Source organism: Gobio gobio, assembly GCF_949357685.1.
Source record: "Gobio gobio genome assembly, chromosome: 5".
Classification (NCBI taxonomy): domain Eukaryota; kingdom Metazoa; phylum Chordata; class Actinopteri; order Cypriniformes; family Gobionidae; genus Gobio; species Gobio gobio.
The window spans coordinates 58,665,956-58,691,406 of record NC_137101.1 but is presented as its reverse complement, the minus strand read 5'-3'; the positions used below and the strand labels follow the sequence as shown (position 1 = coordinate 58,691,406).

Genomic DNA, 25,451 nt, shown 5'->3' with positions numbered 1-25,451 from the left:
TTCTCACACAGCCCAAGCATCAATCTAACGGCCGGCTATACAGTGAGCATTCATATTGACGGCGACCCATACATTCTCACACAGTCCTACAATCAATATAATGGCCTGTGATACAGTGAGCATTCAACAATCACACAGATGGTCGGCCGTCCAGAACTTTTCTTTTTTCGTCAATTTGTTTTTGTAGCACAGGGGAAAAAAATGCATTTTATATATTATATATATATATATTTTTTTTTTCTGTGTGTGCTAGAAAAAATGCTAAATATCAGTATATGTATAATCTATACTGGTATATTGTAATTTTTCTAGCACACAGGAAAAACATAAAATAAATACAGTCTCAATATATATATATATATATATATATATATATATATATATATATATATATATATATATATATATATATATATATATATATATATAAACAATTACATGTGTTATATATATATATATGTTTTATTTACACACACATGGGGAAAAATTATATATACTTTTTCCCCATGTGTGCTAGGAAAAATGCAAAATATCAGCATATGTATAATGCATACTGGTATATTGTAATTTTTCTAGCACACAGGAAAAACATAAAATAAATACAGTCTCAATATATATATATATATATATATATATATATATATATATATATATATATATATATATATATATATATAAATAAACAATTACATGTGTTATATATATATATATATATATATATGTTTTATTTACACACACATGGGGAAAAATTATATACTTTTTCCCCATGTGTGCTAGGAAAAATGCAAAATATCAGCATATGTATAATGCATACTGGTATATTGCATTTTTTCTAGCACACAGAAACAATAAAATACATACATTCTCACACACATTCTCAATATACATAAACAACTACACATAGCAACTCACCGGTATATTATTGGATCAACTTCTCTGTCAACAAGCACCGTCACCGCTGTGTTCACTCTCCTTTTTCACATCGCTGCTTCGAGTGAGCTCAAATAAAGCATTTCAGCACAATAAAAACTTCTTTTGACGATCCATTGGATAATACATTCCGTCCAGTTAGTAAGATTAGCAAACAGTTACTACAAAGAGACCTCTGTTTGTTTACTAGCCCGTTAGCTTTTAGCTGTCAAATGGGGGGGTGTCAGAATCGGAGCATCTCGTGGGAGATAGCGCCACATTGGCACATTCAGATGAATAAATATTCACGCCCATGTGACAAACATACACATGCAAGGTCTCGTTGGAATCGTGTGCTCATTGGCTACATTTTCTGTCAGTCATGACGATTCAATGCTTTTATTGGCTCCAGATAAACAGACATTATCATTGGATGAGCACGTCATGACATCAGATAAAACGATCGCTATGGTTGGATATTTTTGACTATATCGCGGCTATCTTTGCATGTTTTTGAGTGGGGTTAGTTGGATTTTGTTCGTAACATTCTAAGCTTTAAACCCATGCCACTTTATTCTACCGGGAGACTGTTTTTGGTGCATTATTTTATTGCATAACAGTCTAGTATGATACTTCGCTCCGCAGAAATGCAATGTAAACAAAGGATTAACCATCAATATTACACCGTTATTGTTTCGTTGGATTAAAATGCTCTATGGGATGTTATTCAGTGGACCCTCACCTTTCCATTCGTTCTGGAATTGTTTGCAATGGATGCGTGTTTGGCTCGTAATTAGGACACTAAAGGTATGTACTCTGTTTTTATTTATAAAATCGTTGATGTGTATTGCTTACATTGATGCAAAAATACAGCCGTTATAAGCTTTTCAATGAAAAACAGTGGTCTGTCCTCGATGCTTGAGGTTTAGACCTTTAGAATGATATATAGTTTGTCAAGATTAATGATGTTTTTTTACGTTAAATCTATTAACAAACATTACACTCGTGCTAAAAATAGCGCTTCAACCCGTGCACGTGCTCATGAAGCTTATCAGGTTAAGAATTTTTTTATATTTAGACAAGAAACGAGAGAAAAATACTAAATAAGAAAAGCATTTTTTGCAGTGTTGGTTAACACCTGTCGCATAGGGGAAAAAATACCATCATATACCGTGAAACCGGTATAATTTAGAAAAATACCGAGATATACATTTTTGGTCATACCGCCCAACGCTACTGCATCGCTACTTTTCAGGTGCGACTGTAAGTGTGATGACAGAATCTGTACGTTTTTGAATGGTCAATTTCTGAAACAGCCGTATTTTGTTTTCCCACATTCAGAACACTACAGTTGCATTTCAAAATGAGTTTGCAAATGCAGTTTCAGCTCTCTTCGATATGTGAAACTCTTCTCACACTGAGGACACATGAAAGGCTTCTCTCCAGAGTGATTTCTCATGTGGACATAAAGGTTCCCTTTATGATTGAAGCTCTTTCCACACTGTTGGCAGCTGTAAGGCGTCTCTCCAGTGTGAATTCTGATGTGAATGTTGAGGTTTCCTTTATGTTTGAAACTCTTTCCGCAATGATGGCAGGTGAAAGGCTTCTCTACAGTGTGAGTTATTACATGATTCTTAAGGTGAACGCCGTTTCTGAAACTCTTTCCACAATGATGACATGCAAACCCGTTTTTTCTCGAGTGAATCCTCATGTGCTGTTTGAGGTTTTCTTTAAATCTGAAACTCTTGCCACACTGATCACATACAAGCGGCTTCTCTCCAGTGTGAATCCTCATGTGAGTCTTGAGACATTCAGTTCGTGAGAAGCTCTTCCCACACAGTTTGCAGGTGTGAGGCTTCTCTCCGGTGTGAGTTCTCATGTGGGCATTAAGGTTTCCTTTACGTGCAAAACTCTGTCCACACAGTTGGCAGGTGAATGGCTTCTCTCCAGTGTGAGTTCTCATGTGGTCATAAAGGTTTCCTTTACGTGTAAAACTCTGTCCACACTGTTGGCATGTGATAGGTTTATCTCCTGTGTGAGTTCTCATGTGACTCTCAAGACATTCTTTGCGTGAGAAGCTCTTCCCACAGGGTTGGCAGTTGTACGGCTTCTCTCCAGTGTGAGTTCTCATGTGGGCATTAAGGTTTCCTTTACGTGCAAAAATCTTTCCACACTGTTGGCAGGTGAACGGTTTCTCTCCAGTGTGATTTCTCATGTGGTCTTCAAGCTTTTGTGTCTGCTGACAGGTGAAATAACTGTTAGATATAGTTTCCTGAGGTTTTTTTTGTGAGGAAGTCTCTGTGGATTTCTCTCCCGTCGTAAAATCAGGATCTTTCTCTTCCATTTCATTCAGTTCTTGACTCTCATCTTTCAGTGCCATCAGGTCTAAAGTGAAAGAAGATGAGTACAAAATTAACAACAGACAAAAACAAGATGTTGTGCTTTTCGTAAAATAAAGAAAACAAACAGGATGCGCATTCTGCCGCCTCTCTTTCTCTCAGTGAAGTCGATTCTTAAATGCATCAGAAAATCGAAAACTGTAACTTAGCGAATTCTTGCCACACGGACATGAGAGATGTGTCCCAGTCAGACCTCATTATTAGGGACCAAGCACAGAAGGTTCGGAGGCACCTATTGAAATCGTTAGATTTCGTATTATTCCGCCATGGGAGTCTATGGTAGCCCATAGAAACGTTTGCGGGAAAGTTGAAACGGTTTAAAATTCTGATAGAGGACAGTCACAACATTAAATATAGCTGCAAGCAGCCATTATCGGGGCCAAGCGCAAAGAAGAAGACAAGACATTAGGGCTGCAGCAATCGATTCTTTTTGTAATCGATTAATCTAGCACTTAATCGATCGATTAATCGGATAAAAAAATCTGTGTTTTTAAACAACCAAAACAAATAATACATAACGAAAATGAAGAGGAAAAGCTATTTAATTTATTAATATGCACAACAGGTTTCATGCTGTAATCTAGCCCTGACATCAAAGTAAATATCTTTTATGTAGATTTCTACACCTGCAGCATTTACCATTAGGCTACTAACAACTAATACATCATTTCTGGGGTGAGCCTATTTGCTATGGTAACCTAGCAACCTGTGTGTGTGTGTGTGTGTGTGTGTGTGTGTGTGCGTGTGTGTGTGTGTGTGCGCGCGCCTCCATTGCAGTTTGGTACGGCATAAATACATTAATTTTCAATAGAACACTGCATTTGGCTTGCATCAATTGCATAGCGGTGCATTTTAGGTGAAGCATCCGTTCGAAAAGTCGCGTCACAACATCACATCCCGGTGTATACAGTGAATGCTGAAATTATTGTTGCGTGGCTACATAAAAGTTTAAGCATATGTGATGCATTGCCACGATTGGTCTGACTGGCGTGAGAGAGGAGGGTGCATGCGTGTGTGTGTGTTACTGATTTTCTACTATTAAAGTTGGAATTTTTCCAACAAATGCAAAAAGTGCATTTCTTTGTGATTTTAAAATATTTGAAGGAAACCGTTCACTTTCAGCAGTTATTGATGTCTGTGGGGTGGATTTATGTTTGTTGTACATCAGATACAGATACATTAACACAGTAGTAGACCTACATTACATTTATTTGGATGCATTAATGAGAGAGTGATTGTGTGTGTGAATTACTCATTCCGTCTCTATTCATTATGAAGCTGTGGTTTGTACTTACTTCAAAGGTATTCAAATGTATGGCTATAACGGTTGAGTTGAGTTTCTAAGCTACTTTAGTGACTTTACTTTAGTCACAGGACGGCGTTGACACTGCGTTTCTGCGCTGCTCTCCGCGCGCGATCTTCACGCGAAAAGAGGTCTACTTCAGGGCGCGCGCTCGTTGTCAAAGACGCGACACGGCTCGGCTCTCTGTGTCACAGGAAAAAGCTGAGCACTGAACGGATAAGTTTTACGTATTGTTGTTTTTGAATAGTGCACAATCGCTTCAATGTTCAAACTGGCAAGGCTTTAAAAGCATTTACTTGACAAACTTTATGAGGACGGAAGTGAAAGCGATCTGGCTTCGGGGCTTGCGCGCGCCGTGTGTGTTTGTGTGTGTGGCAGCTATAAGAACGGTAATCAATTTACATAAACTGTGTAAAACATGCAGTTACTATAGTGATTCTGGGCATCTAGAATCTAAACTAAATTCAAAATGTATCACGCGCTATGGTGTGCTTCCTGAACATTGAACAGCGGTCCGTGTGAATCAGATCCCTGCGCGTCATAGGAATTTAACGAGGCTTCGAGGCAGAATTTTTGCCTCGAGGAATTTTTGTAATCGAGTTAATCGAGTAACTCGATGAATCGTTTCAGCCCTACAAGACATGCCAAAATGGCTGGGAGTGTCAGATAAACTGCAGCAATGAGCAATTAAACACATTTTAAGATGATTTTAGTCAAAAGGGCTGAAAAATGCATTGTAGTCTATGGGAATTTCATGTTTTTTTCTATTATAGCGCCACCAAGAGGCACAATCCTACAATTTTTTTGTGTCCTCAGAGTGAACCCATACATGTGTGTGTCAATTTTGGTGAAAATATCTCATTTCGTTTTGGCGATATAGACATTTATATGAAAAAACACGTAAAAAATGACTGACACCTGATTTTGATTGGATTACTCCCCCTTACTATCAATATTATTACATTTGAGCATTAGTGTATAGCTATCAACCTATGTTTCCGAACTTCTGACGCTGGTTTCGTCTCGGTCAGACTAGCAGTTTCAAAGATATCAGCTAACGTTTTTTAAGCGCTAAATTACCACGCTGCACAAACCATACAACGAAACCTGGCAAGTCTGGTATCATTGGACTCGGCAAGGATTCAGGAGACAAAAGTTACTCCCATGAAAATAAGTCAAAAAAGAAAAATTATCCACTAGGTGGCGCTGTTTCGAAACATCTCAGGCTCCTTCAGGGCATTGTGCTGATGACCCATACCGAGTTTCATAACAATCTGTTCATATGTTCATAAACGCACAGCATTTACCACATAATTCAAAATGGCAGACAGACAAAATACGATATGGTAAAATTGGATGGTAATAAAAATAAAAACTCATAATTTTATGATTTTTAGACAAACAGTTCAGAAGTTATAAGCAAAAATAGCATTTTACGTATATCCGGACCAGTAGGTGGCGCTGCACCGAAACGCTGCACGTTGCCTCAAGTTATGTTTGTGATGACATGTACTAAGTTTGGTTTGAATACGATAAAGAGTTGTGGAGATATAGCCTTATGTGTATTTTCACAATCGCTACGTAACATTTGTTGGTGCGTTTTTCAAAAACGGTTTGAGAAATCAACCTGAATTCTATAACTTTTTGTCAGCATAATCTGAAGATGATCTGGTTAGATTCTCATGAAAATTTAAACAAATCATCAGACTATGCCGAAAAACTGTTTGATCCATACAACCTTTCGCAAACTAATTTTACGTGGTGGTTGCAAAAATACACTTAAGGCTACATCTCTGCAACGCTTTATCGTATTCGGACCAAACTTGGTACATGTCGTCACAAGCATGACCTGAGGTTGCATGCTGCGTTTCGGCGCTGCGCCACCTACTGGTCCGGAAATGGCTATTTTTGCAGTTAACTCTTGAACAGTAAAATTGTTCCCATGTCGAATCGAATGATATCCAATATTACTATATCCGTCATTTTGGATTTTGTGTTAAAATGCTGTATTTTAAGAACGCATGAACGGATTGTTGAATTGCATTAACAGAGCCGGAGAAGTTTCGGACCAGCGCCACCTAGTGGTAAAATACATTTTCCAAATGCTTATAACTGTGGTCAACTTTTTTTTACGGGAGTAACTTTTTTTGTCTCCTGAATCCTTGCCGAGCCCAAAGATACCAAACATGCCAGGTTTCACTTTTTGGTTTGTGCAGCATTGTAATTTAGCGCTTAAAAAAAAACATTTGCGAATATCTTTGAAAACGCTAGACCAATCGAGGCAAAACCATGACAAAAAACGCTAGCCCTTTGTTTTCCTAACGCTTTGGCATGTAATTATGAAACTTGGTATGTGTCTTCGGCACATGCCCTGATTGAAAAAAGTTGAAAATTTCCAAAATCGCTAATAACTTTTGATTAAATTCGCCTATTGTAACGAAACTGGTCATAATACATTCCTTGGGTCATGCCGAGAACACAGATACCACTTTTGCTATATTTGGCCAAACTTTCTGTCCACCATCTTGTTATTTGTTAAAATCCTACTTTTTTTTAACTCACTCTAGACCGTTTGTCCGATTTTCACCAAAATAGAATTGTATCATCTTCAGACCGTGCCGACAAAAAGTTTTTTGTGAAAAGATTTTGTGTTGATAGACAAAACCGTTTCCATATAGCGCAGCGACAAAGTCTAGGCATGATGCCAAAATAACTCTTGAGGCTGTATCTCTGCAATGCTTTGACTTATTGACACCAGACTTTTGAATAGAATAAAATAAAAATAATGCTCAATAATGCTCACACCACCCTATTCTGGGTAAAACTATGAAAACATTTGAATTAAACAAGACAATCCATATATTTTTCTGTAGAGCAGACCTGCCAACCTTGAAGATGCTATTGAAGATGAATAGCCTAATATTACTAATTTACATGTACATTTCATTTAATATTTTATTTAATTAAATGTGAATTTTAATTAATAAATAAAAAATTATATAATTTAACACAACTACACAACTGTAGAGTAAAAACATTAATAAAAAACTGATATTACATGCGTTTAAAAAAAAACTGACAAGATTGTGACAAAGTTATACTGTCTGGTGCCTCTCTAGACAACCCAGGACAATTGTTTGCATAAAGTTTAAGGTAAAAATAAGGTCCATTAATTTACTAGTATCTTACTATGCAAGTAGATAAACTGTTCATTCATTACATCACTTTACCTCTGTCTTTATCCCCATTTTTCATCTTCCCTGCATCAGAGGGCTTTGGTCTTTTTGATACTGTAGGGTAGGCTATGGCAGACTATAATGCTAATTTATAATGTGTCATGTGAATTCGGCCATCTGTCACAATCAGGTAACGTTTTGTCTACACCTGGTGCGAGTTAAGCACCCTCAAACGAAAGCAATGCTTTCTACATTGGATGTGGCGAGACGCGACGCAACACAACAGTTACATTAATTTATTTGATACCAGCAGGCCTAACAAAATCATACAAGAAACAAATTATGGAGCTTTGATATTAAAGAAACGCCAACTCTATTCATACACTGAAATTCGCTGAAAGTCCCCCGCACAACTGTGCAACGTGCATGTTCACATTTTAATTATCCATAACAACCCCAAAACTTGCCCGCTTGCCTTGCACATATGCTAATAAGCGATGGGCAAAGTTTTTCGACTATTTTTCTTACCTTAATTTTTTTTGCTGTGGATGTTATTGAGCTTGTAGAAGCTTAGCTCTTGCGTTCTTCTGAACATCTCACGCTGCCATTGCCCTATGCCATTTTTATATCACTCCATAATCTGTCTGTTTTTTAAATGCCTATTCCCCGAGTGGTAGGCTACAATGACTGGCTGTTTTAAAATATAACTAATATCATAACAAAATAACCCAGGCAGTCTCATCTACGAGAAGTAGCCCTCCATACTGACAGCTGGGCTCATAGCTTGCAGGTTTGCTTAGTGCACTCACTGTAAAAATATTTAACAATGGATATATTTTTTTCATTTGATTGGTTCAACCGCCACCCGCCCGAATTGAATTAAAATATAATTTTTCGTCAAGTCATCCGCCCGATCCGCGGCTGTAACCGACAACAGTGTATCTCTATGAGGCGGTTCAACCATGGCATACAAGCCTGCAGTTATCCGGCCTGCCTGGCTTGCTTGAAGCACTGAATTTAAAGGGCACGAAGCATTTGGCTAGGAGGGACATGTAAGCGGAGGATTAAAATGAAGCGCTCTGATTGGCCGAAAGCTTTTCCCTCCACTTACACACTGTGACTCAGCAGCAGAATCTACATTATAGACTGCACTGAAACCGGCGAAATGCGAGATGCAACAAAATGCGTACATAGAGAGCAGCGAATCAAGGTTGCAAAAGGTTACAAGCGTACCAAAGGGTCAAAATGCGTGCCGAGTACGAAAAATGCGTACATGTTGGCAGGTCTGGTAGTGTACTTAAGTGTTTAATTTCTAATGATTTATAGTTATAGGCTGCCTTCATTTCCCCCCAAAATAAAAGTTTTCTGTGAAGTAAAATTATTATTATTTTATGCAGCCCTACAACTACAACAAACTTGCAGTTCTTATATATATATTTTTGTTACTTTTAAATGCATTTCAACCAGAATTGTTGTTTTGTTGCGGGTTTTTTACAGGGACCAGATGCCATAATAATATATTCTCATTGGTAGGTTACCAAAAATGAAAGCATATGTATCATGGTATGGTATCGATGCATCCCTAAATATTACGTATCTTCTTGACTGGTACCGTGTTAGAAATTCCCTAAATAAAACAGTAGTCAAGCCAGATTAGTCGCAACCTCTGATTGGTATTTTATGCAATAGCTAATGACTTGGACTCGAGTCCCAAATTTGATGACTTGCGACTCGACATACAGAATACATGCGACTCGAGACTTGATTTGGAGCCCTGTGACTTGGAAAGTCTTTATGGCCTACCTTCTAAAACTAAAGATTAGAGCTGTGTTCGCTCTTACTTACTGTTACTGAGTTTTGTCGTGGCCACAGCATTTTAACTTGACGTAGGCCATGGGATAATTAGAAATGGAGATTATTTTGAATTAAGAATGACAAAGACATTACATCTTTGATTCAATTGAGTCATCAAAAACACTGATTCGCTCGCAAATTAAACTGGATATGAACGAAATTATTTGTTCACTTAGGCCTATGATTTGTTCAAAAACACCAATTTCTTTCTCGATGATGCACCACTAATTATCCGTATAAAATTTTACTTAGGCCTACTATAGACTATTAAGACTAGACTAAATGAGATGAAATATTATAATAAAAATGTTAAATTCCCCTAAAAAATGAAGTCATTTCATGTATTACCACAAATGGCCTACAGAAATAGCCTACAGTCATAAAACGAAAAACGTAATTGGCATGGTACAGTGCATCCGGGAAGTATTCACATCGCTTCACTTTTTCCACATTTTGTTATGTTACAGCCTTATTCCAAAATTGATTAAATTCATAATTTTTTTCTCAATTCTACAAACAATACCCCATAATGACAACGAGAAAGACGTTTGTTTGATCCTGGAGATGTTTCTACAACTTGATTGGAGTCCACCTGTGCTAAATTCAGCTGATTGGAAATTATTTGGAAAGGCACACACCTGTCTATGTAAGGTCCCACAGGGCATGTCAGAGCCATGAAGTCAAAGGAATTGTCTGTAGACCTCCGATACAGGATTGTATCAAGGCACAGATCTGGGGAAGGGTACAGAAAAATTCCTGCATCATTGAATGTCCCAATGAGCACAGTGGCCTCCATCATCCGTAAATGGAAGAAGTTGGGAACCACCAGGACTCTTCCTAGAGCTGCCGCCCGGCCAAACTGAGCGATCAGGGGAGAAGGGCCTTAGTCAGGGAGGTGACCAAGAACCCGATGGTCACTCTGACAGACACAAGCGTTTCTCTGTGGAGAGAAGAGAACCTTCCAGAAGAACAACCATCTCTGCAGCTCTCCACCAATCAGGCCTGCATAGAAGAGCGGCCAGACGGAAGCCATTCCTCAGTAAAAGGCAGCCTGGGGTTTGCTAAAAGCCACCTGAAGGACTCTCAGACCACGAGAAAAAAAGAATCTGGTCTGATGAACAAAGATTGTCTGGAGGAAACTAGGCACCGCCCATCACCTGGCCAATCCCATCCCTACAGTGAAGTATGGTGGTGGCAGCATCATGATGTGGGGATGTTTTCAGTGGCAGGAACTGGGAGACTAGTCAGGATCGAGGGAAAGATGAATGTCGCAATGTACAGCACTCTGGACCTTAGACTGGGGCGAAGGTTCATCTTCCAACAGGACAACGACCCAAAGCACACAGCCAAGATAACAAAGGAGTGGCTACGAGACAACTCTGTGAATGTCCTAGAGTAGCCTGGCCAGAGCCCAGACCTGAACCCGATTGAACATCTCTGGAGAGATCTGGAAATGGCTGTGCACAGACACTCCCCATCCAACCTGATGGAGCTTGAGAGGTCCTGCAAAGAAGAATGGGAGAAACTGCCCAAAAATATGTGTGCCAAGCTTGTAGCATCAAACTCAAAAAGACTTGAGGCTGTAATTGGTGCCAAAGGAGCTTCAACAAAGTATCAAGCAAAGGCTGTGAATACTTATGTGATTTTTTCCAGTTTTAATGTTTTTTTTTTTAATGAATTTGCAAAGATTTCAAACAAACTTCTTTCATGTTATCACAGGGGAAAAGATCATGAATTTAATCCATTTTGGAATAAGGCTTTAACATGTGAATCGCTGTGAATACTTTCCGGATACACTGTATATGGTACCTTAAAGGGTTACTTCAGTGATTTAGCATTAAGCTTTGTATTTAAACTGGGTCATTTATGCAGTAGAAATGTGAAATTACTTTTGAATTTGGTGCCTTCTAGACCGAGAAAAGACAGAAAATTTTTGTCTCATGTGGATGAAAGACAACAACTCCCAGAATGCACTTGCTTTGCTGCCCTACGAGGCCACTCCATACACCGTCGTTTTGATCTTCATAGTAATACAATCATTTCGTTCAGTTAGAGAATAAACACTATAATTAAAAACTGAACGTGTCTTTTCAATAAAGTGTGAGTGAGCCGAACGAAAGTCATGGTAACGTTAGTCATGGTAACGAGGTAACGTTAAGCGCCAGTCTGACACGTTTTCAGATTGCATATGGAAGCTAAAATATCACAGGAATTCATTGAAAAGTTGAAAACACTCTTTGCTCTGCACCGCTCCGTTATTATGATTGTCCGTGTGGCCGTCTGTGTCTTACATCTGTGCGTGAGATCTCTCCCCTGTGGGCGGGTTGATAAAATGCGCAACAGCTCCATCTAGTGTCTGCAGTCTTTAGCCTCTGGCCAAAAAATCCTCCGATGACGCAAAATGGCGATATTTGTGTCATCGGAGGATTTTTTCCAGAAATAAATTACATAATTCTCTCGTCTCAGGGGGATATGAGGGGGGAAAGTACCATCATTTGAATATACTACCGGGTTTCTACTGATACAAAGCCTAATGCTAAATCACTGAAGTTACCCTTTAAATATTAATATAGATAATATAGAAGGTTAATTAGGTCAGGGCTCGACATTAACACTTGTCCGCTTGTCCGGGACAAGTGGATTTTTTGAAGGGGCAAGTGAAAAATAATTTGACTTGCCCGACGGACAAGTATCCTGAGTAAAATGTCAAAACAAAAATTAACTAAGTGCAAAAACAAAAAATAACAAAGTGCAATAATGATTCTGCATTCAGTTAGTGTAAGTGGCGATCGATAGTGGATAATAATATAAAGCGAACTGACAAGGTTGTCCTGTTCTCGCGCAGCCTCTCGAGGAGAAAAACGAAAACAAATGAGCGCTGCTCATACAGAGAAACTCAGTTAACATACACGGTTAAAATTGTGTAGTTTTTATATTTATAACATATGATACAGTTAAGCAACATCACACTAACAAGAGTGTTGTTTTCCTGAATACCATCACGACTGAAAATGACACTGATTTCATACGCCAGTTCCATAAACAATTATTTAACATTAAGTCACTTACATTTTAGATGCAATATGGACTGTTTTTGTTCTATTTCAGCAGCGAAAATAGTTCCAAACAAATATCACAGCAGAACCGTGACGCATCTCACAGCAACAGCGTGGCCGTTTCTCAATATGCGTACTTGTCTGTACTTGTGTTCTCGTGGACTTGTGAAACGTCATCAGTCGCAGCCCAAGTACTGTTCCAATTCAAAGTTCACATCTAGCCATAGACAAGTACAGTTCAAATGCCCGGATGTGTCCTTGATCCGCCCCTTTTATCGAGGATGCGATGCATCGAGAGGAGACTTCAGACAGACTGGTATCCCAGAATGCATCTTGCACCGACGGACGCAACGATCAGTAATGCCCCCCAACACCCCCGCATGATATGGTCGTGCGCGAGCCTCTACTACTAAGAACGTAACCGAGAGCAGAGCGACATTATCATATAATAATACTGTTAGCATGTGCTTTATAACAGTCTCAACGGGAACGCCATTGTTTTGTCACATGCAACACATCCAGAATACACATCATTTCTGCTTAAAATAAGCCTAAAATGCAAAACAAGACCAATTTAGGATAGTAAGAGTTATTTTTAAGCACAAGCCTAATAAAACATTTGAAGTAAAAAAATATTTTTTTTATTTATTTATTACTTATATAGTAGTATAAACTTGTGAAAATTAAAATATTAAATACAATTATAAAATGTTAAAATATTTGTTAAATAGTTTTATTTATCATATTTATGTTTCATTTTTGTAATGTGTTTTTGTTAAGTCATGTTATAATATTGTTTTGAACTGCTTGTTATTTACAATGGCAACTATTAACTGTTTAAAAAAAATTTTTTTTTCGGGTGCGTTGAATTGTATTAAATCCACATAAAAATCCTAATAATCAAACTAAATCATAATAATTATTAATGTTAATATTATAATAATATAGAGAGCCCACAACAACAACAACAACAAATAAACAAACAAAAACATTTTAAAATATATTGTCCCGTTTTTTTAATTAAAAGATAATAACAAATGAGATTTTAGTGATATTTGACCACTCAAATAGAAAATGTCCCCGGTTTCCATTTCAGAAATCTGGTCACCTTACCTAAACCACATATTAATGTTTAATATAGGCCTTTTTTTTTATTTTATTTTTTATCTAAACGAAAAGAGACAGGGTTGTGTTTTATACTTCGTTTTGTTATAAATATATAAGATAATCAATGTAACTGCCTGAACGACATTTGTGTGGCTAATATGTTTAAGATGAAAAGAGGCAGTGGGGTTTTATGACATATTTCGTTTTATTGTAGCCTAAAATAAACGTTTCTCTATACCAAGTAGGCCTACGCGAACTTCTGACTTGCGTCCGTGGTATTTCAGGCTCGCCAAGTTCAACTCCGGAGAACGAACTCCCGAGGACGGGAGGACAATAGTCCGGTACTCTGCTAATGGAACAGCAGCGTTCTTGATAGTGTTATTCAGTGTATATATGTATATTTTAGGCTACAATAAAACGAAATATATGATAAAACACCACTCTGTCTCTTTTCATTTTCATTAAAAAGTATTAAACATATTATAGCCACACAAATGTAGTGCAGGCAATGTTATTACATGTATATTTATAACAAAACGAAACATTAAAACCCCTGCCTCTTTTCGTTTACATAAAAAAAAAACATTAATATGTGGTTCAGACAAGTGTGATTATCACTATATAAAATGAATTATGACATAAAACACAACCCAGTCTATTTTTGTTAAATGTCAGTTTGTGTTTAATAGCCTAAAAATATAAAGTTATGAAACTTCACTTTGCCCTCAGTCAAAACGATTTGCCAGGGAACAAATTATGGATTAATGAGACCAAAGATTCAGCGTTTTAATGAATCGGTTGAATCAAAGATTCAATGACCTATTCGTAAACGACCGCCAAATTCTTAAATGAATCAGCCGTTTCACTGAATCGACTCAATGACTCCCTCATTAAGACGGTCACATGCTGCCACCTACTGGTGGTTTAGGTTCATCTTTCCAACATTTCTTATTTGTATATTCAAAAATATTTAAAATAATCTCATAACATTATTCAAAATGAAAATGCAGACCAGGGGAAGCAAATCTGGGCAACACTACCCCTCCCGTCATTTCAGCTCCCCTTCAAAATAATGAAAGTATGGCGAAGCGGTTCTCTACGGCTCTGCTTTCGTCGGCGGAAACATTAAGAAACTCAACGCTAAGCCTTCAGTACCGAGCCGAGCAGTTCCCTCGTGGGGAGTGCTTGCTGTATGTTGCCTTGTTTTTAATGCACTTTAATGTACTGTATGGAAAATAATGTCTTAAATGAACTTGAGAGAAAATGAGATGCGCGGGACAGCGCGTCTGATCCGCATCATGTTTGGCTGAGGTAGATCTTAAAGTGACAGTATCACTGATAATGTCTGCCATTAATGTTCATCACAGAACAACGGGAACAGAAGATTGTAGCTTTAATGATGATTCATCTATATTTCACTTATTATTTATGCAGTTAAGAAAGATGTTGATAACTTTATTCAATTTCTGTGTAGGCTATGTCTGACAGGGAAGGCCACAGGTAAATATAACATTTATTATAATGGGTTTATGTAAAGATTGTTTTAAGTTCAATTAAATTAAAAGTTGTTATTTTTTAAAGCCTAATAAATGTTGAAATTGGTAACTTTCAGTTATACTGTAATGTAACGTCATCAATGTTTCAGAGACTTTAGTATCAGTGATACTGGCCTTCATTCATAAAAACATGACAATACAACACATTTAAAATATGCTGTCTTTAAGTTGTTTCTAAATTAATTTGGAGAGTAACTGAAATTATTACAATATCAAAATATTAAAAACTCCAATGTTTTTAATTGCAATTAATCATAATTACAGAACATTTTTGATTAATTCGTTTTTTTTAAATTATCAATTCGCAGCACTAATATTTTGTTGTGACTTGAAGTGCTTAGAGTGCAGTGTTATGTTGCATCATGCAGTATTTGTCCTGAAAAGTAAATGTGATGTTTGTTACCCTGTAAATAAATTTAAGGTCATTCCTATTTTATGTTTTATGTTCTATTATATTAACATTTAAAACACACTCTTTTTACAACTAAAATAACAGTTAAGGGTAAAAAAAACTGAATTCCCAAAAATGAAAACGAAAAAAGAAAAAAAGACGGAATTTGGGAAAAAATAAAACGGATTTCATAAGGTCCTACTTCGCTTCAGAAGGCCTTTATTAACCCTTCAGAGCCACGTGGAGCAGTTATATGATAAATAGATGCACTTTTATGATGGATGGATGCACTTTTATGATGGATAGATGCACTTTTATGATGGATAAATGCACTTTTATGATGGATTAATGCTCTTTTATGGACTTTATGGTCCATAAAAGCATTATAAAGATCCAGGACATTTTTTATATAACTCTGATCTTATTTGTCTGAAAGAAGAATGTCATATACACCTAGGATGACTTGAGGGTGAGTAAATCATGGGCTAATTTACCTTTTTGGGTGAACTATCCCTTTAAGCTTTGAGAATGAAACCAACCTGTTTGTTCCTCAATTTCTTCAAGTTTCACTACGAATGTTTCTTCAATCTTCACATCTTCAGTCTCCTCTTTAATAAACACCATCTTTATGTCTTCAGTCTCCTCTTTAATAAAAGCCATCTTTATAATAGTGTGTCACGTGGATCTCAGTCTCTTCACCAGGAGTTTTTCTGTGTGTTTGTCCTGTTTAAGATAAGAATAATTAACAGAAAGAAAAAATAATCCACACTAAATCTCTGAGTGAGTCTCAATCAGCTCGTTCAGTCATTCAGTCACTGGTAAGAGAGAGTCTGAGTGCCCCTATTATGCTATTTTAGAGGTTCCTAATTTTGTTTTGGAGGTCTCTAACAACAGGTTTACATGCGTCAAAGGTCAAAAAACACTTTCATTTTCTCATAAAATACACTGCACACCACCACAGTGTTCAATGATTCTCAAACAACTCAATGGATGATTCAGTCTCTCTAAATCCCTCCTTTCTGTCAGATACTCTGCTGTGATTGGCCAGATGGCCCAGTCTGTTGTGATTGGTCACTTACAGCCCGTGTCAAAAGGGCTTCAGAGGCTCTGCAAAATCCCAGACAAGGAATAGGGTCTTATCACTTTTTGTACCAGTCAGTAAAAAATTCAGCTGTAAAGTTGGGCATTTTAACATTTTGGAGCCTGTCTCTAGTGGCCAGACGATGAATTGCAGTTTAAGTCACTTCTGTGTTGGTTTCAACCGCGGTTCAACCGAGAGACCACGGGAGGTTGCAGCTTGGTCTTAGCAAAACGATCAGCCATTTTTCTTTAAAAAAATACTCATGTACAGTGTTGACGGAAGTTACTTTGAAAAGTAATGCATTACGATATTGTGTTACTCCCTTAAAAAGTAACTGAGTTAGTTACTTTTTAAGAAAAGTAATACGTTATGTTACTTTTGCATTACCTTTTCTCACCTGGGCTGGGCTTGTTGTTTATTATAACAAAAAAAGTTATATTTTTGTGCAAATGTAAAGACCTCTGCATACCAAAATTGAAATAATAAGCCTCAGAACAAATTCACTTACTCTCGATTTTTTTCAACATGGGGACAGGAGAGCTGTCAGTCAAATAAATGTGAAAAAGTAACTCAGATATTTTGTTGTAATTTTAAAAGTAATGCATTACTTGTTACTTGAAAAAGTAATCTGATTACATAACTCAAGTTGTACATGTAATGCGTTACCCCAACAGGGTTCCCACTCTTTTTCAGCAACCATTTTCCAGTACTTTTCAATTTTACTACGGCAGGAATAAAAGACAAGGATCATGCCAAATATTGCTTTCTAAGTCTTTAAAAGCCGTACAGTTTATTGCCATTACTTAACAATCCAGCATTTTTCAATATGAGCTCTTTAATCATACATTATGACTATTGAAGCTTGTTTACACCACAGAATAGAAAGAAAAGGTAATTGTGACTTTTTATCTCGCAATTGCGAGTTTACATATTTGTGATATAAACGCGAAAATTGTCGCAATTCTTTTTTCCTCAGAATTGGACTTTATAACTTGAAATTGCAGTTTAGATCTCACAATTCTGAGAAAAGATGTCAGAAGTGCAAGATATAAACTCGCAACTGCGCAAAAAAGTCAATTGTGAAGAAAAGGTCAGAATTGCGAGTTTATATCACGCAATTCTGACTATATCTTGAAATTCTGACTTTATAACACACAAATGTGACTTTTTATCAAAATTATGTGATTAGGTAGCAGCTTACGAGTTAACATTAACTGCATACATTTGAGCAGTTATAGCATTAGCTAACGGCTGCAAGTGGCAACACAAAACTAAACATCATTATTCAAAATACTACTCACACGTATGTGCTTTCTGCAACTAGCGCTAATTTGGGCCAGCGATAAACTCTTTATACTCGGCTAAAGAAATAACTTTTTTTTTAAAGAATTTTCCCAGACAACAACAAGATTTTCCAGGACATTTGACATTTTCTCTAATTTTCCATGTGTTTTCCAGGACTGGAAAATTTGTCATCAATTTTCCAGGTTTTCAAGGTTTTCCAGGACGAGTGAGAACCCTGCCCAACACTGCATATGTATATACTTTATAAATAAAGTATTTTTTAGTAAATAGCTCAGCATGGAGTGATTGTATCAAACGGATTCAATGTTTGCTTCACATTTGATGTGTGCGTATATTATACGAACAAGCAAATTGATTTATGCACTCCAGCTCATGTTAACCGTTTGATGAATTTATTATGTTCGGTTGATATTCCTTGTTCAAGGATACTTTACATTGAAGTAGGGATTGATTTGTGTTCATGTATTCACAGAATGTTGCTTTATTGTTGATGGAAGTGTTTCTGCTACCTCTCAAAGCATTGATCTAGTTAATGAATTGTTTCTGTTATGTTATATTGAGTATTTTATTGTGTGCTTTGTTTTAGACCACACACACACACATACATACACACGTATGGAAACAGAAATGTAGTCATTTGCACTTATGTGCTGAAAATAAAGCATCAAAGAAGTTTCATACTGCTTCTTCATGTCCCTAACCGGACACCTGTGGTGAAGTAGTCTCCAACTGGCAACCCCAAACAGTTTTCTTTATACTTTATTCTGCTTCATGACGTCATGCTGTCGGAAAGGTCACGAGGCCGTGAAGTATGTGGAAGTAAATCAAACGGCCTTTAGAAAAATAAAGGTAAAACAACGATGTCGGGCGATTTTGAAGTTGGAGGAGAACATGAGATGGAGTTTTTCGGCACTGGGTCGAGACTTCCACCTACGTCACGGGTCCGTTGTGATGAAGTCATACGTCGTGAAGAAACATTGTGGTTAAAAAGTGTATAAATGTTTATTTTTTTAGAAAATGTCTGATGGTTTGTCTAGATAAGACCCTATTCCTCGCCTGGGATCGTGCAGAGCCTCTGAAGCCCTTCCTTTGCCATTGAAGTCCATTATGTGGAGAAAAATCTGGAATGTTTTCCTCAAAAAAACTTTTTTTTTTCCACTGAAGATAGAAAGACATGAACATCTTGGATGAGATAGGGGTGAGGACATTTTTATTCTGAAATGAACTAATCCTTTAAGGGAAGAGCGCATCTAGAATTTCCCTTTCAAACCTTAAAGGATTAGTTCACTTTTAAATAAACTTTTTCAGATAATTTACTCACCCCCAAGTCATCCAAGATGTCCATGTCTTTCTTTCAGCAGTCGAAAAGAAATTAAGGTTTTGGATGAAAACATTCTAGGATCGTTCTCCATATAATGGACTTCAATGGGCTCCAAACGGTTCAGGGTCCAAATGACAGTTTCAGTGCAGCTTCAGAGGGCTTTAAACGACACCAGATGATGAATAAGGGTCTTATCTAGACAAACCATCAGTTTCTGAGAGAAACCCAGCAGTATTTATGCTTTTATTTTACCTCTTATCAGATGAACGTGATCATCTCTGAGCTCCGCCATAACTTCCGCTAAGTGAGGTCAAATACGAGCGTGGTCATAGATGTATCGATAGTAGATTCTTCATTCTACTGATCCGTGCAGGCGCTAATGAGGCATCTACGTATACATCTATGACCACGCTCGTATTTTGACCTCACTTATCGGAAGTTATGGCGGAAAAAACTATTCCGGTTCTTCAAAGCTTCAAACTGATTCAGTGTATTTTCATTTTGTCATCTTAATTTAGTCATTATTTAAGTGAAAAATATTTAGTGTAGGCCTATTTATTTTATATAAATAAACCTGTGAAAAAAAGTGTCTTTTTAACAGGTCACAGACACTTGTCAATCGTATTTTTATTTAATGCCAATTCAATATTAAAATCATATCAGTTAACGGTTAACAATCGGATAATGAGCGGCAGTTGTCGGTCGGGAAAATTAACCGAAATGAGCATCCCTAAACTAAACGAATTATATTCTGATTGGATTCTGTTGGTAATAGGCACTTACCTAAAGCTAAAAGTGCTCCTTCTTTTTGATCTGAATGGTAAGCAGAAACACTTGAGACTTGTCACACCGCCAAGAAAAGCAACAGATCACAAAAAAATACTTTTAAACGGAAAAAGATGCATTTACGTAAATATTAACAGCGGTAATTACCTGAGGTAATTCTTCCGGACCTTTTTACAGAAGTTAAAAATCGCTGCAATCTGACATTGTCCGTGATGATGACTGACACGGCACATTGGGACGGGACTAAAATCACTGAGAAGCTCTGGTAATAATTACTTTACCCCACCTCTACATGTTAAACTAGTCCCGTCTGAATAGGGCTTTAGACTGTAAAAAACTAGCACGCTCAAGTGTAGTTACGTTTCCGTTATGTATCTAGTATATCTGATTATTAATCTCATAGGATGTGTCATACAACCGCTAAAGTTTACTGGAGATCATTTACTCTTCAGCTTTTCCAGCTTTTCCTTTTAGAGGTAATTAGAGGTAACATTGATGCAGTTCATTTTTTTTAGTGAGTTTACATGTCATTTTTTAGTATTTGTCACTTTCATGACAGACAAGTATTTGTTTTTTGAGACCTGTCAATGATCGAAATGAGAAATTGACAAAAATGTCCATCAACAAACTGATGTGCGTGTATTTATTGCGGTGCACATGCGGGAACTGTATCAATAACAATGTGAACGTTAGGCAAATCTTTATCATTACTCAAAGTAGTAAGAATGACCGACATCTGCATTAATAGACAGTTTTGGGTAATAATGCAGCCCACAGCTGATGAGCAGAAGTATAAAAAAGACATATAAAATACTTAAAAGTTATGATTCTGAGGAGTAAGCTGGTCCAAATAAAAAGTACTGCCCCATCTTTCACGAGCGAGCGTTTTGTGAATCCCGTGTTGTGCGTGTGAAAATAGATTCGAAATCCAAACGACTCGTTTATGCGGTTCACAATTACTTTATTTTTCAGCTTTACTGTAACTTTGCAGACGGTTTACATTCACTTACAGCTCAATTACACACTGCATGAAAGGGAATTTTCAAAAATCCATATTTGGGGCACTTTAAAATGCACTTAAATCGCCTGATTAGACAAAAACACTCGGAGAAGTTGTGTTTACAATGAACTGATTCACAGGGAGCGACATGAGACGCACCTTTTCTGATACTCACGCGTGATGCTCTTTACTCATAAAAAACAACGCTCGCTAATTTTAAATAAAGCATAATTAATTCACTACACAAGCTTGTAAAGCGAATAATTTGATTGAAACACTTTAAATGATTAACACCACAAACCTGTCTTCAGCAGAATCACAACAAATGCCGGAGCGCGGCGCAGCCTTATGACATCACACCCTCTGACCAAAATAAAAGTCCTGCTCACACGCTGCTGTGTCTAAAATCACAAAAGTGCACACAAATATGTGTATACTATTAAATAAATATTAATAAAGAATAATTAAAGAGATAGATTCTGTCTATATGGCAAAAAATGAAACCACGTATAAATGTGGTTTAGGCTACAGATTAATGATAAAAAAAAGAGTTTATGACTTCATAAAGCAGGGATGGGAGATATTACCAAAATCTTATTTAAAATTTTGAATGCATAACATCCTGATATATATGTTGTTATTTAACTTTTGCTATTAAAATATGAACAAAGAAGTAAATTACAAACAATAGGACAAATACATTAGAACAAAGACAAAAAAAGTGTTTATCTGGTATAGCATGTTTCTTTAATACATAGTCAAAACATTGCAGGAACTTTTTCCTCAATGTTTTATGCCATTGATAAACGCTCTAAAATAATTAGCATAATGTTTCTCTTACATTGTCAGTGAGATGTTTTTAAAAACTTTTTTCTCCTGTAAATCAACTTCAACATAAGTTGTGTATGCAATTACAAAGAATGACATTCAAATGCACTTAAAAAAAACTGCAGATTATGATAAATCATATGTATCCATCAGGAAATAATTTAACAGCTACAATAAATGTAGTTTCACTTTAAATAAAAAAAGAACAGAAGATGAAGAGCTGTGTAGAGCAACTGATGGATGGATGGATAAAAATAAAAAAATTTGTTACAGAGTCTAACTGCGCTAACACCCGACACGGACCCTGAGCCAATGCTAATGCACACAACGGAGCCAGATCCCCTGACTTTGCTTCGGGATGCCATTCCCATAACTCCACCTCGGCTCCACCTGGGACCACGTGTCCTATTGGCACCACCAGGCTCTCTCGTCCTTCCAGCTCAAACATTAGTAGGCTAATAAATGTAAAAATTCAACACTGCATAATCTTCACTGTATGTGTAACAGGTTAGAATCCTACTATATGAGAAACAGAAAGAAAAGGATATAATTTTCAAATAATTATAATTCTAACAAAATGCAAAAAGATTAAATAGAATGTTGCTTAAAGTCAATGCAGTTTAATATAATAAATAATCAAATGACCAAATGCTGAAATGATATATTCAGTGTAAACTGCGGAGCAGTGAGAGAGAAAAAAACGATATTGTTGATATTACCACTGACGATTGCTGATGAGAACCCCTGTAAATCCATGCGGATGTAAAACATATAATACCCCCGGATTTGGTGCATTTGGATGAACCCTTTTGACATCGAGATGGCGAGCCACCCAACCCGGACCACAGTGACTTGAGGGAAACGCAAATGGAAGATTCCGGTAGTGCTTTCAACTAAGCAGGTGGAATCCATTTTTTTCATTGCGTACATTCTGATCGGAAGGATCAGATTATTTTCCCGATCATTTTGCACTATTGACTGGCGCAATACAACTCTCACCTACATCAAAAAGACTTTGCACAAACTAACATATTTGTGCACTTTGAGTGACAAAAGAACATTTCTATTGAGGAGTAATTGACTGTTATATTGTCGAAGAATTTAATGGTTTTGATTTGTCTATTGTGATTTAATGTAATTTATTTCCTCATATTTTGTTTAATCATTTCTATGAGTGGGAACTAAAAGAGTGAAAAGGAACTAAAACCCCAAAATAACAAAAGCTCTTATTAAACTAAAATGTCTATAATATCTATAACTAAAATTAGAAACTAAACGACAAAAATATAGAAGTATACGAATAACTAGAAGTAAATAGTGAACAGAGCTCAAAAGGTATCTAAAAGAACAACAAGGGATTGAAAAGGACAATTGTTTCATTTGATTTGATTTATTTTTTATTTGCTTTTATCATCATTTTTTTTGCACCAATCAAAATACATTCATATATTTACAGTCATTGCCTGTGTCTTGATTCTTACCCTCCTGTAACCGAACCTAGACACTGGTCCAATATCAGGTGCTTAGAGCGACCTGTCACTGTAACATAGTCAACCACTATATAGAGTTGTTACATACGCATTAAACATGAAGGATTATTATTAAAATTAGTCAAGAGCAGTGAATCATTTTTCTTTTGTTGTTTGATTGTCATTAAAGCTACACTGTGTGATATTTTCCCCCATCTAGCGGTGAAAAGGTATATGACCATCCAGTGAATATTAGTTTCTGTTCCTCTCAATTCCGATTTCGTTTTAACTCCTACGGTGGCCGATTTAGTCCAAGATTAACATGGCTTCCAGTTCGACCTCGTCCACATTCGACACGGTGCCATCGAGTGTTAAAACGCGAAAGGCGAAGCTTGAATTTACGGGTATGTCCCTCTTTGGCTAATGTACTTTCAAGATGGAGGAGCAACATGGCGACCCGCATTCAAACCCCTCACCCGTATGTATTTTCAATGGCGGCATATAAACTTACGAGAATACTTTATTACTTGAAAGAAGTAAATATACATTAATGAGCAAATATTTTTGAAAGAACTAAGTGTTTTTAGCTAAGAATAAACTAAAAAAGTTACACAGTGTAGCTTTAAGGACAGTTTATTAAGCTGCTGTCATTTTAAGATCTAACGCATGCATCCAATACACATTTGATTTTCTCCCCAACTGTTTGTTAGCTTAAGACATAACTGACTGTGTTTACGGGCATACTCACTGTGTGTATTCAAGTGTGTAAAAGCAAGTGTCTAGACGTGAAAGAAAGCTTAATTCGGCATTTGCATGCTGACTGATTGGTGAGCACTTTCTGTGAGCGTGCACAGAAACTCTTCTTCTAATTGATCGTATAAACAGGCAAGACTTAAAAACTCAAGCGAATGATTGACATTTTCGTGACAATGCAGTACTGATCCAATCTGGACAGTGACAATTACGTCAAATCATTTGTCTCTGGACTTGGTTGGTCTCATGGTTTGGCAGACGCTTTTTATCCAAAGCGACTTACAGTGCACTTATTAGAGGGACAATCCCCCTGGAGCAACATGGAATAAAGTGCCTTGCTCAAGGACTGCTGGGATCGAACCAGCAACCTTCTGTGCTGTTATTTCAACCCACTAAACCAAGTGACACCTTCTTAAGCCCTATTCGGACGGGATTAGTTTAACATGGGGAGGTGGGGGTAGAGTAATTTTACCTCAGGACGTCTGTAATATTAATGGCCAATTCGCACGGGATAAGACATCTCAGTAAAACTAGCAGAAGTGGGAGGGGTAACTCGCTTTACGCACCCCCGTAACCTCCTTGTCGTCATGTGCGTTGCTTCCTGTTTTCACGTGAGCAAACACACAATATATATGTGTGTGTGTGTGTGTTATATATATATATATATATATATATATATATATATATATATATATATATATATATATATATATATATATATATATATATATATATATATATATATATATAAATAAATATATAAACATAAACATTTAGGTCCAGTCTAACGATTCTGTTTGGATTGTGTTGGTAATAGACACTTACCAAGAGCTAAAAGAAGTGTTGTGCCTCTAAAAAGTGCTTTCGATCTTATTTTTGCTTTAAATGGTATGCGGAAAATACTGGAGGTTTGCCACAGAGTTGTCCCACCCAGTGACGCCGCTACCATCACGCGCACCACAAGAAAATGCTCTCTCTACCCTCCCGCGGCTCTGCAAAATTCGCGAACGCCGCCACCGCGGGCATCATAAAGTGATCGCGCTTAGGGCATCAAAGCGGCGGGACTGGTCCCACCACCTACAACGAAACCGAGTGCTTCTTCAAGCGCTTCCATGCTTGCAAAATGCGCCAAAACTACTTTTAAACAGGAAATGATG

The 25,451-nt window shown here is 37.0% G+C and overlaps 2 protein-coding genes across 4 annotated transcripts in view; one reads left to right on the top strand and one right to left on the bottom strand.

Moving 5' to 3' along the window:
- The first annotated feature begins 1,337 nt into the window (after positions 1-1,337).
- LOC307127074 (uncharacterized protein) overlaps positions 1,338-25,451 on the top strand; it is a 74,980-nt gene continuing 50,866 nt past the window's right edge. Inside the window, exon 1 of one of the 2 annotated variants that reach the window (XM_079818060.1) lies at positions 1,338-1,716. The gene's annotated coding sequence lies outside the window, so the exon portion shown is untranslated. The remainder of the gene's footprint in view (positions 1,717-25,451) is intronic. The other variant, XM_079818058.1, reaches the window with a different exon arrangement.
- LOC307127076 (uncharacterized protein) lies at positions 1,715-21,609 on the bottom strand. 2 transcript variants are annotated; one of them, XM_079818062.1, is made up of 3 exons: positions 21,546-21,609; positions 16,291-16,474; positions 1,715-3,294 (listed from the first exon to the last, which is right to left on the bottom strand). In XM_079818062.1, exons 2-3 carry the CDS (start codon positions 16,409-16,411, stop codon positions 2,255-2,257), a joined length of 1,161 nt encoding a protein of 386 aa, XP_079674188.1. In that variant the 5' UTR covers positions 16,412-16,474; positions 21,546-21,609; the 3' UTR covers positions 1,715-2,254. The 2 variants fall into 2 exon arrangements, with proteins under 2 accessions (XP_079674188.1, XP_079674189.1); XM_079818063.1 differs by lacking the exon at positions 21,546-21,609 and adding an exon at positions 20,242-20,304.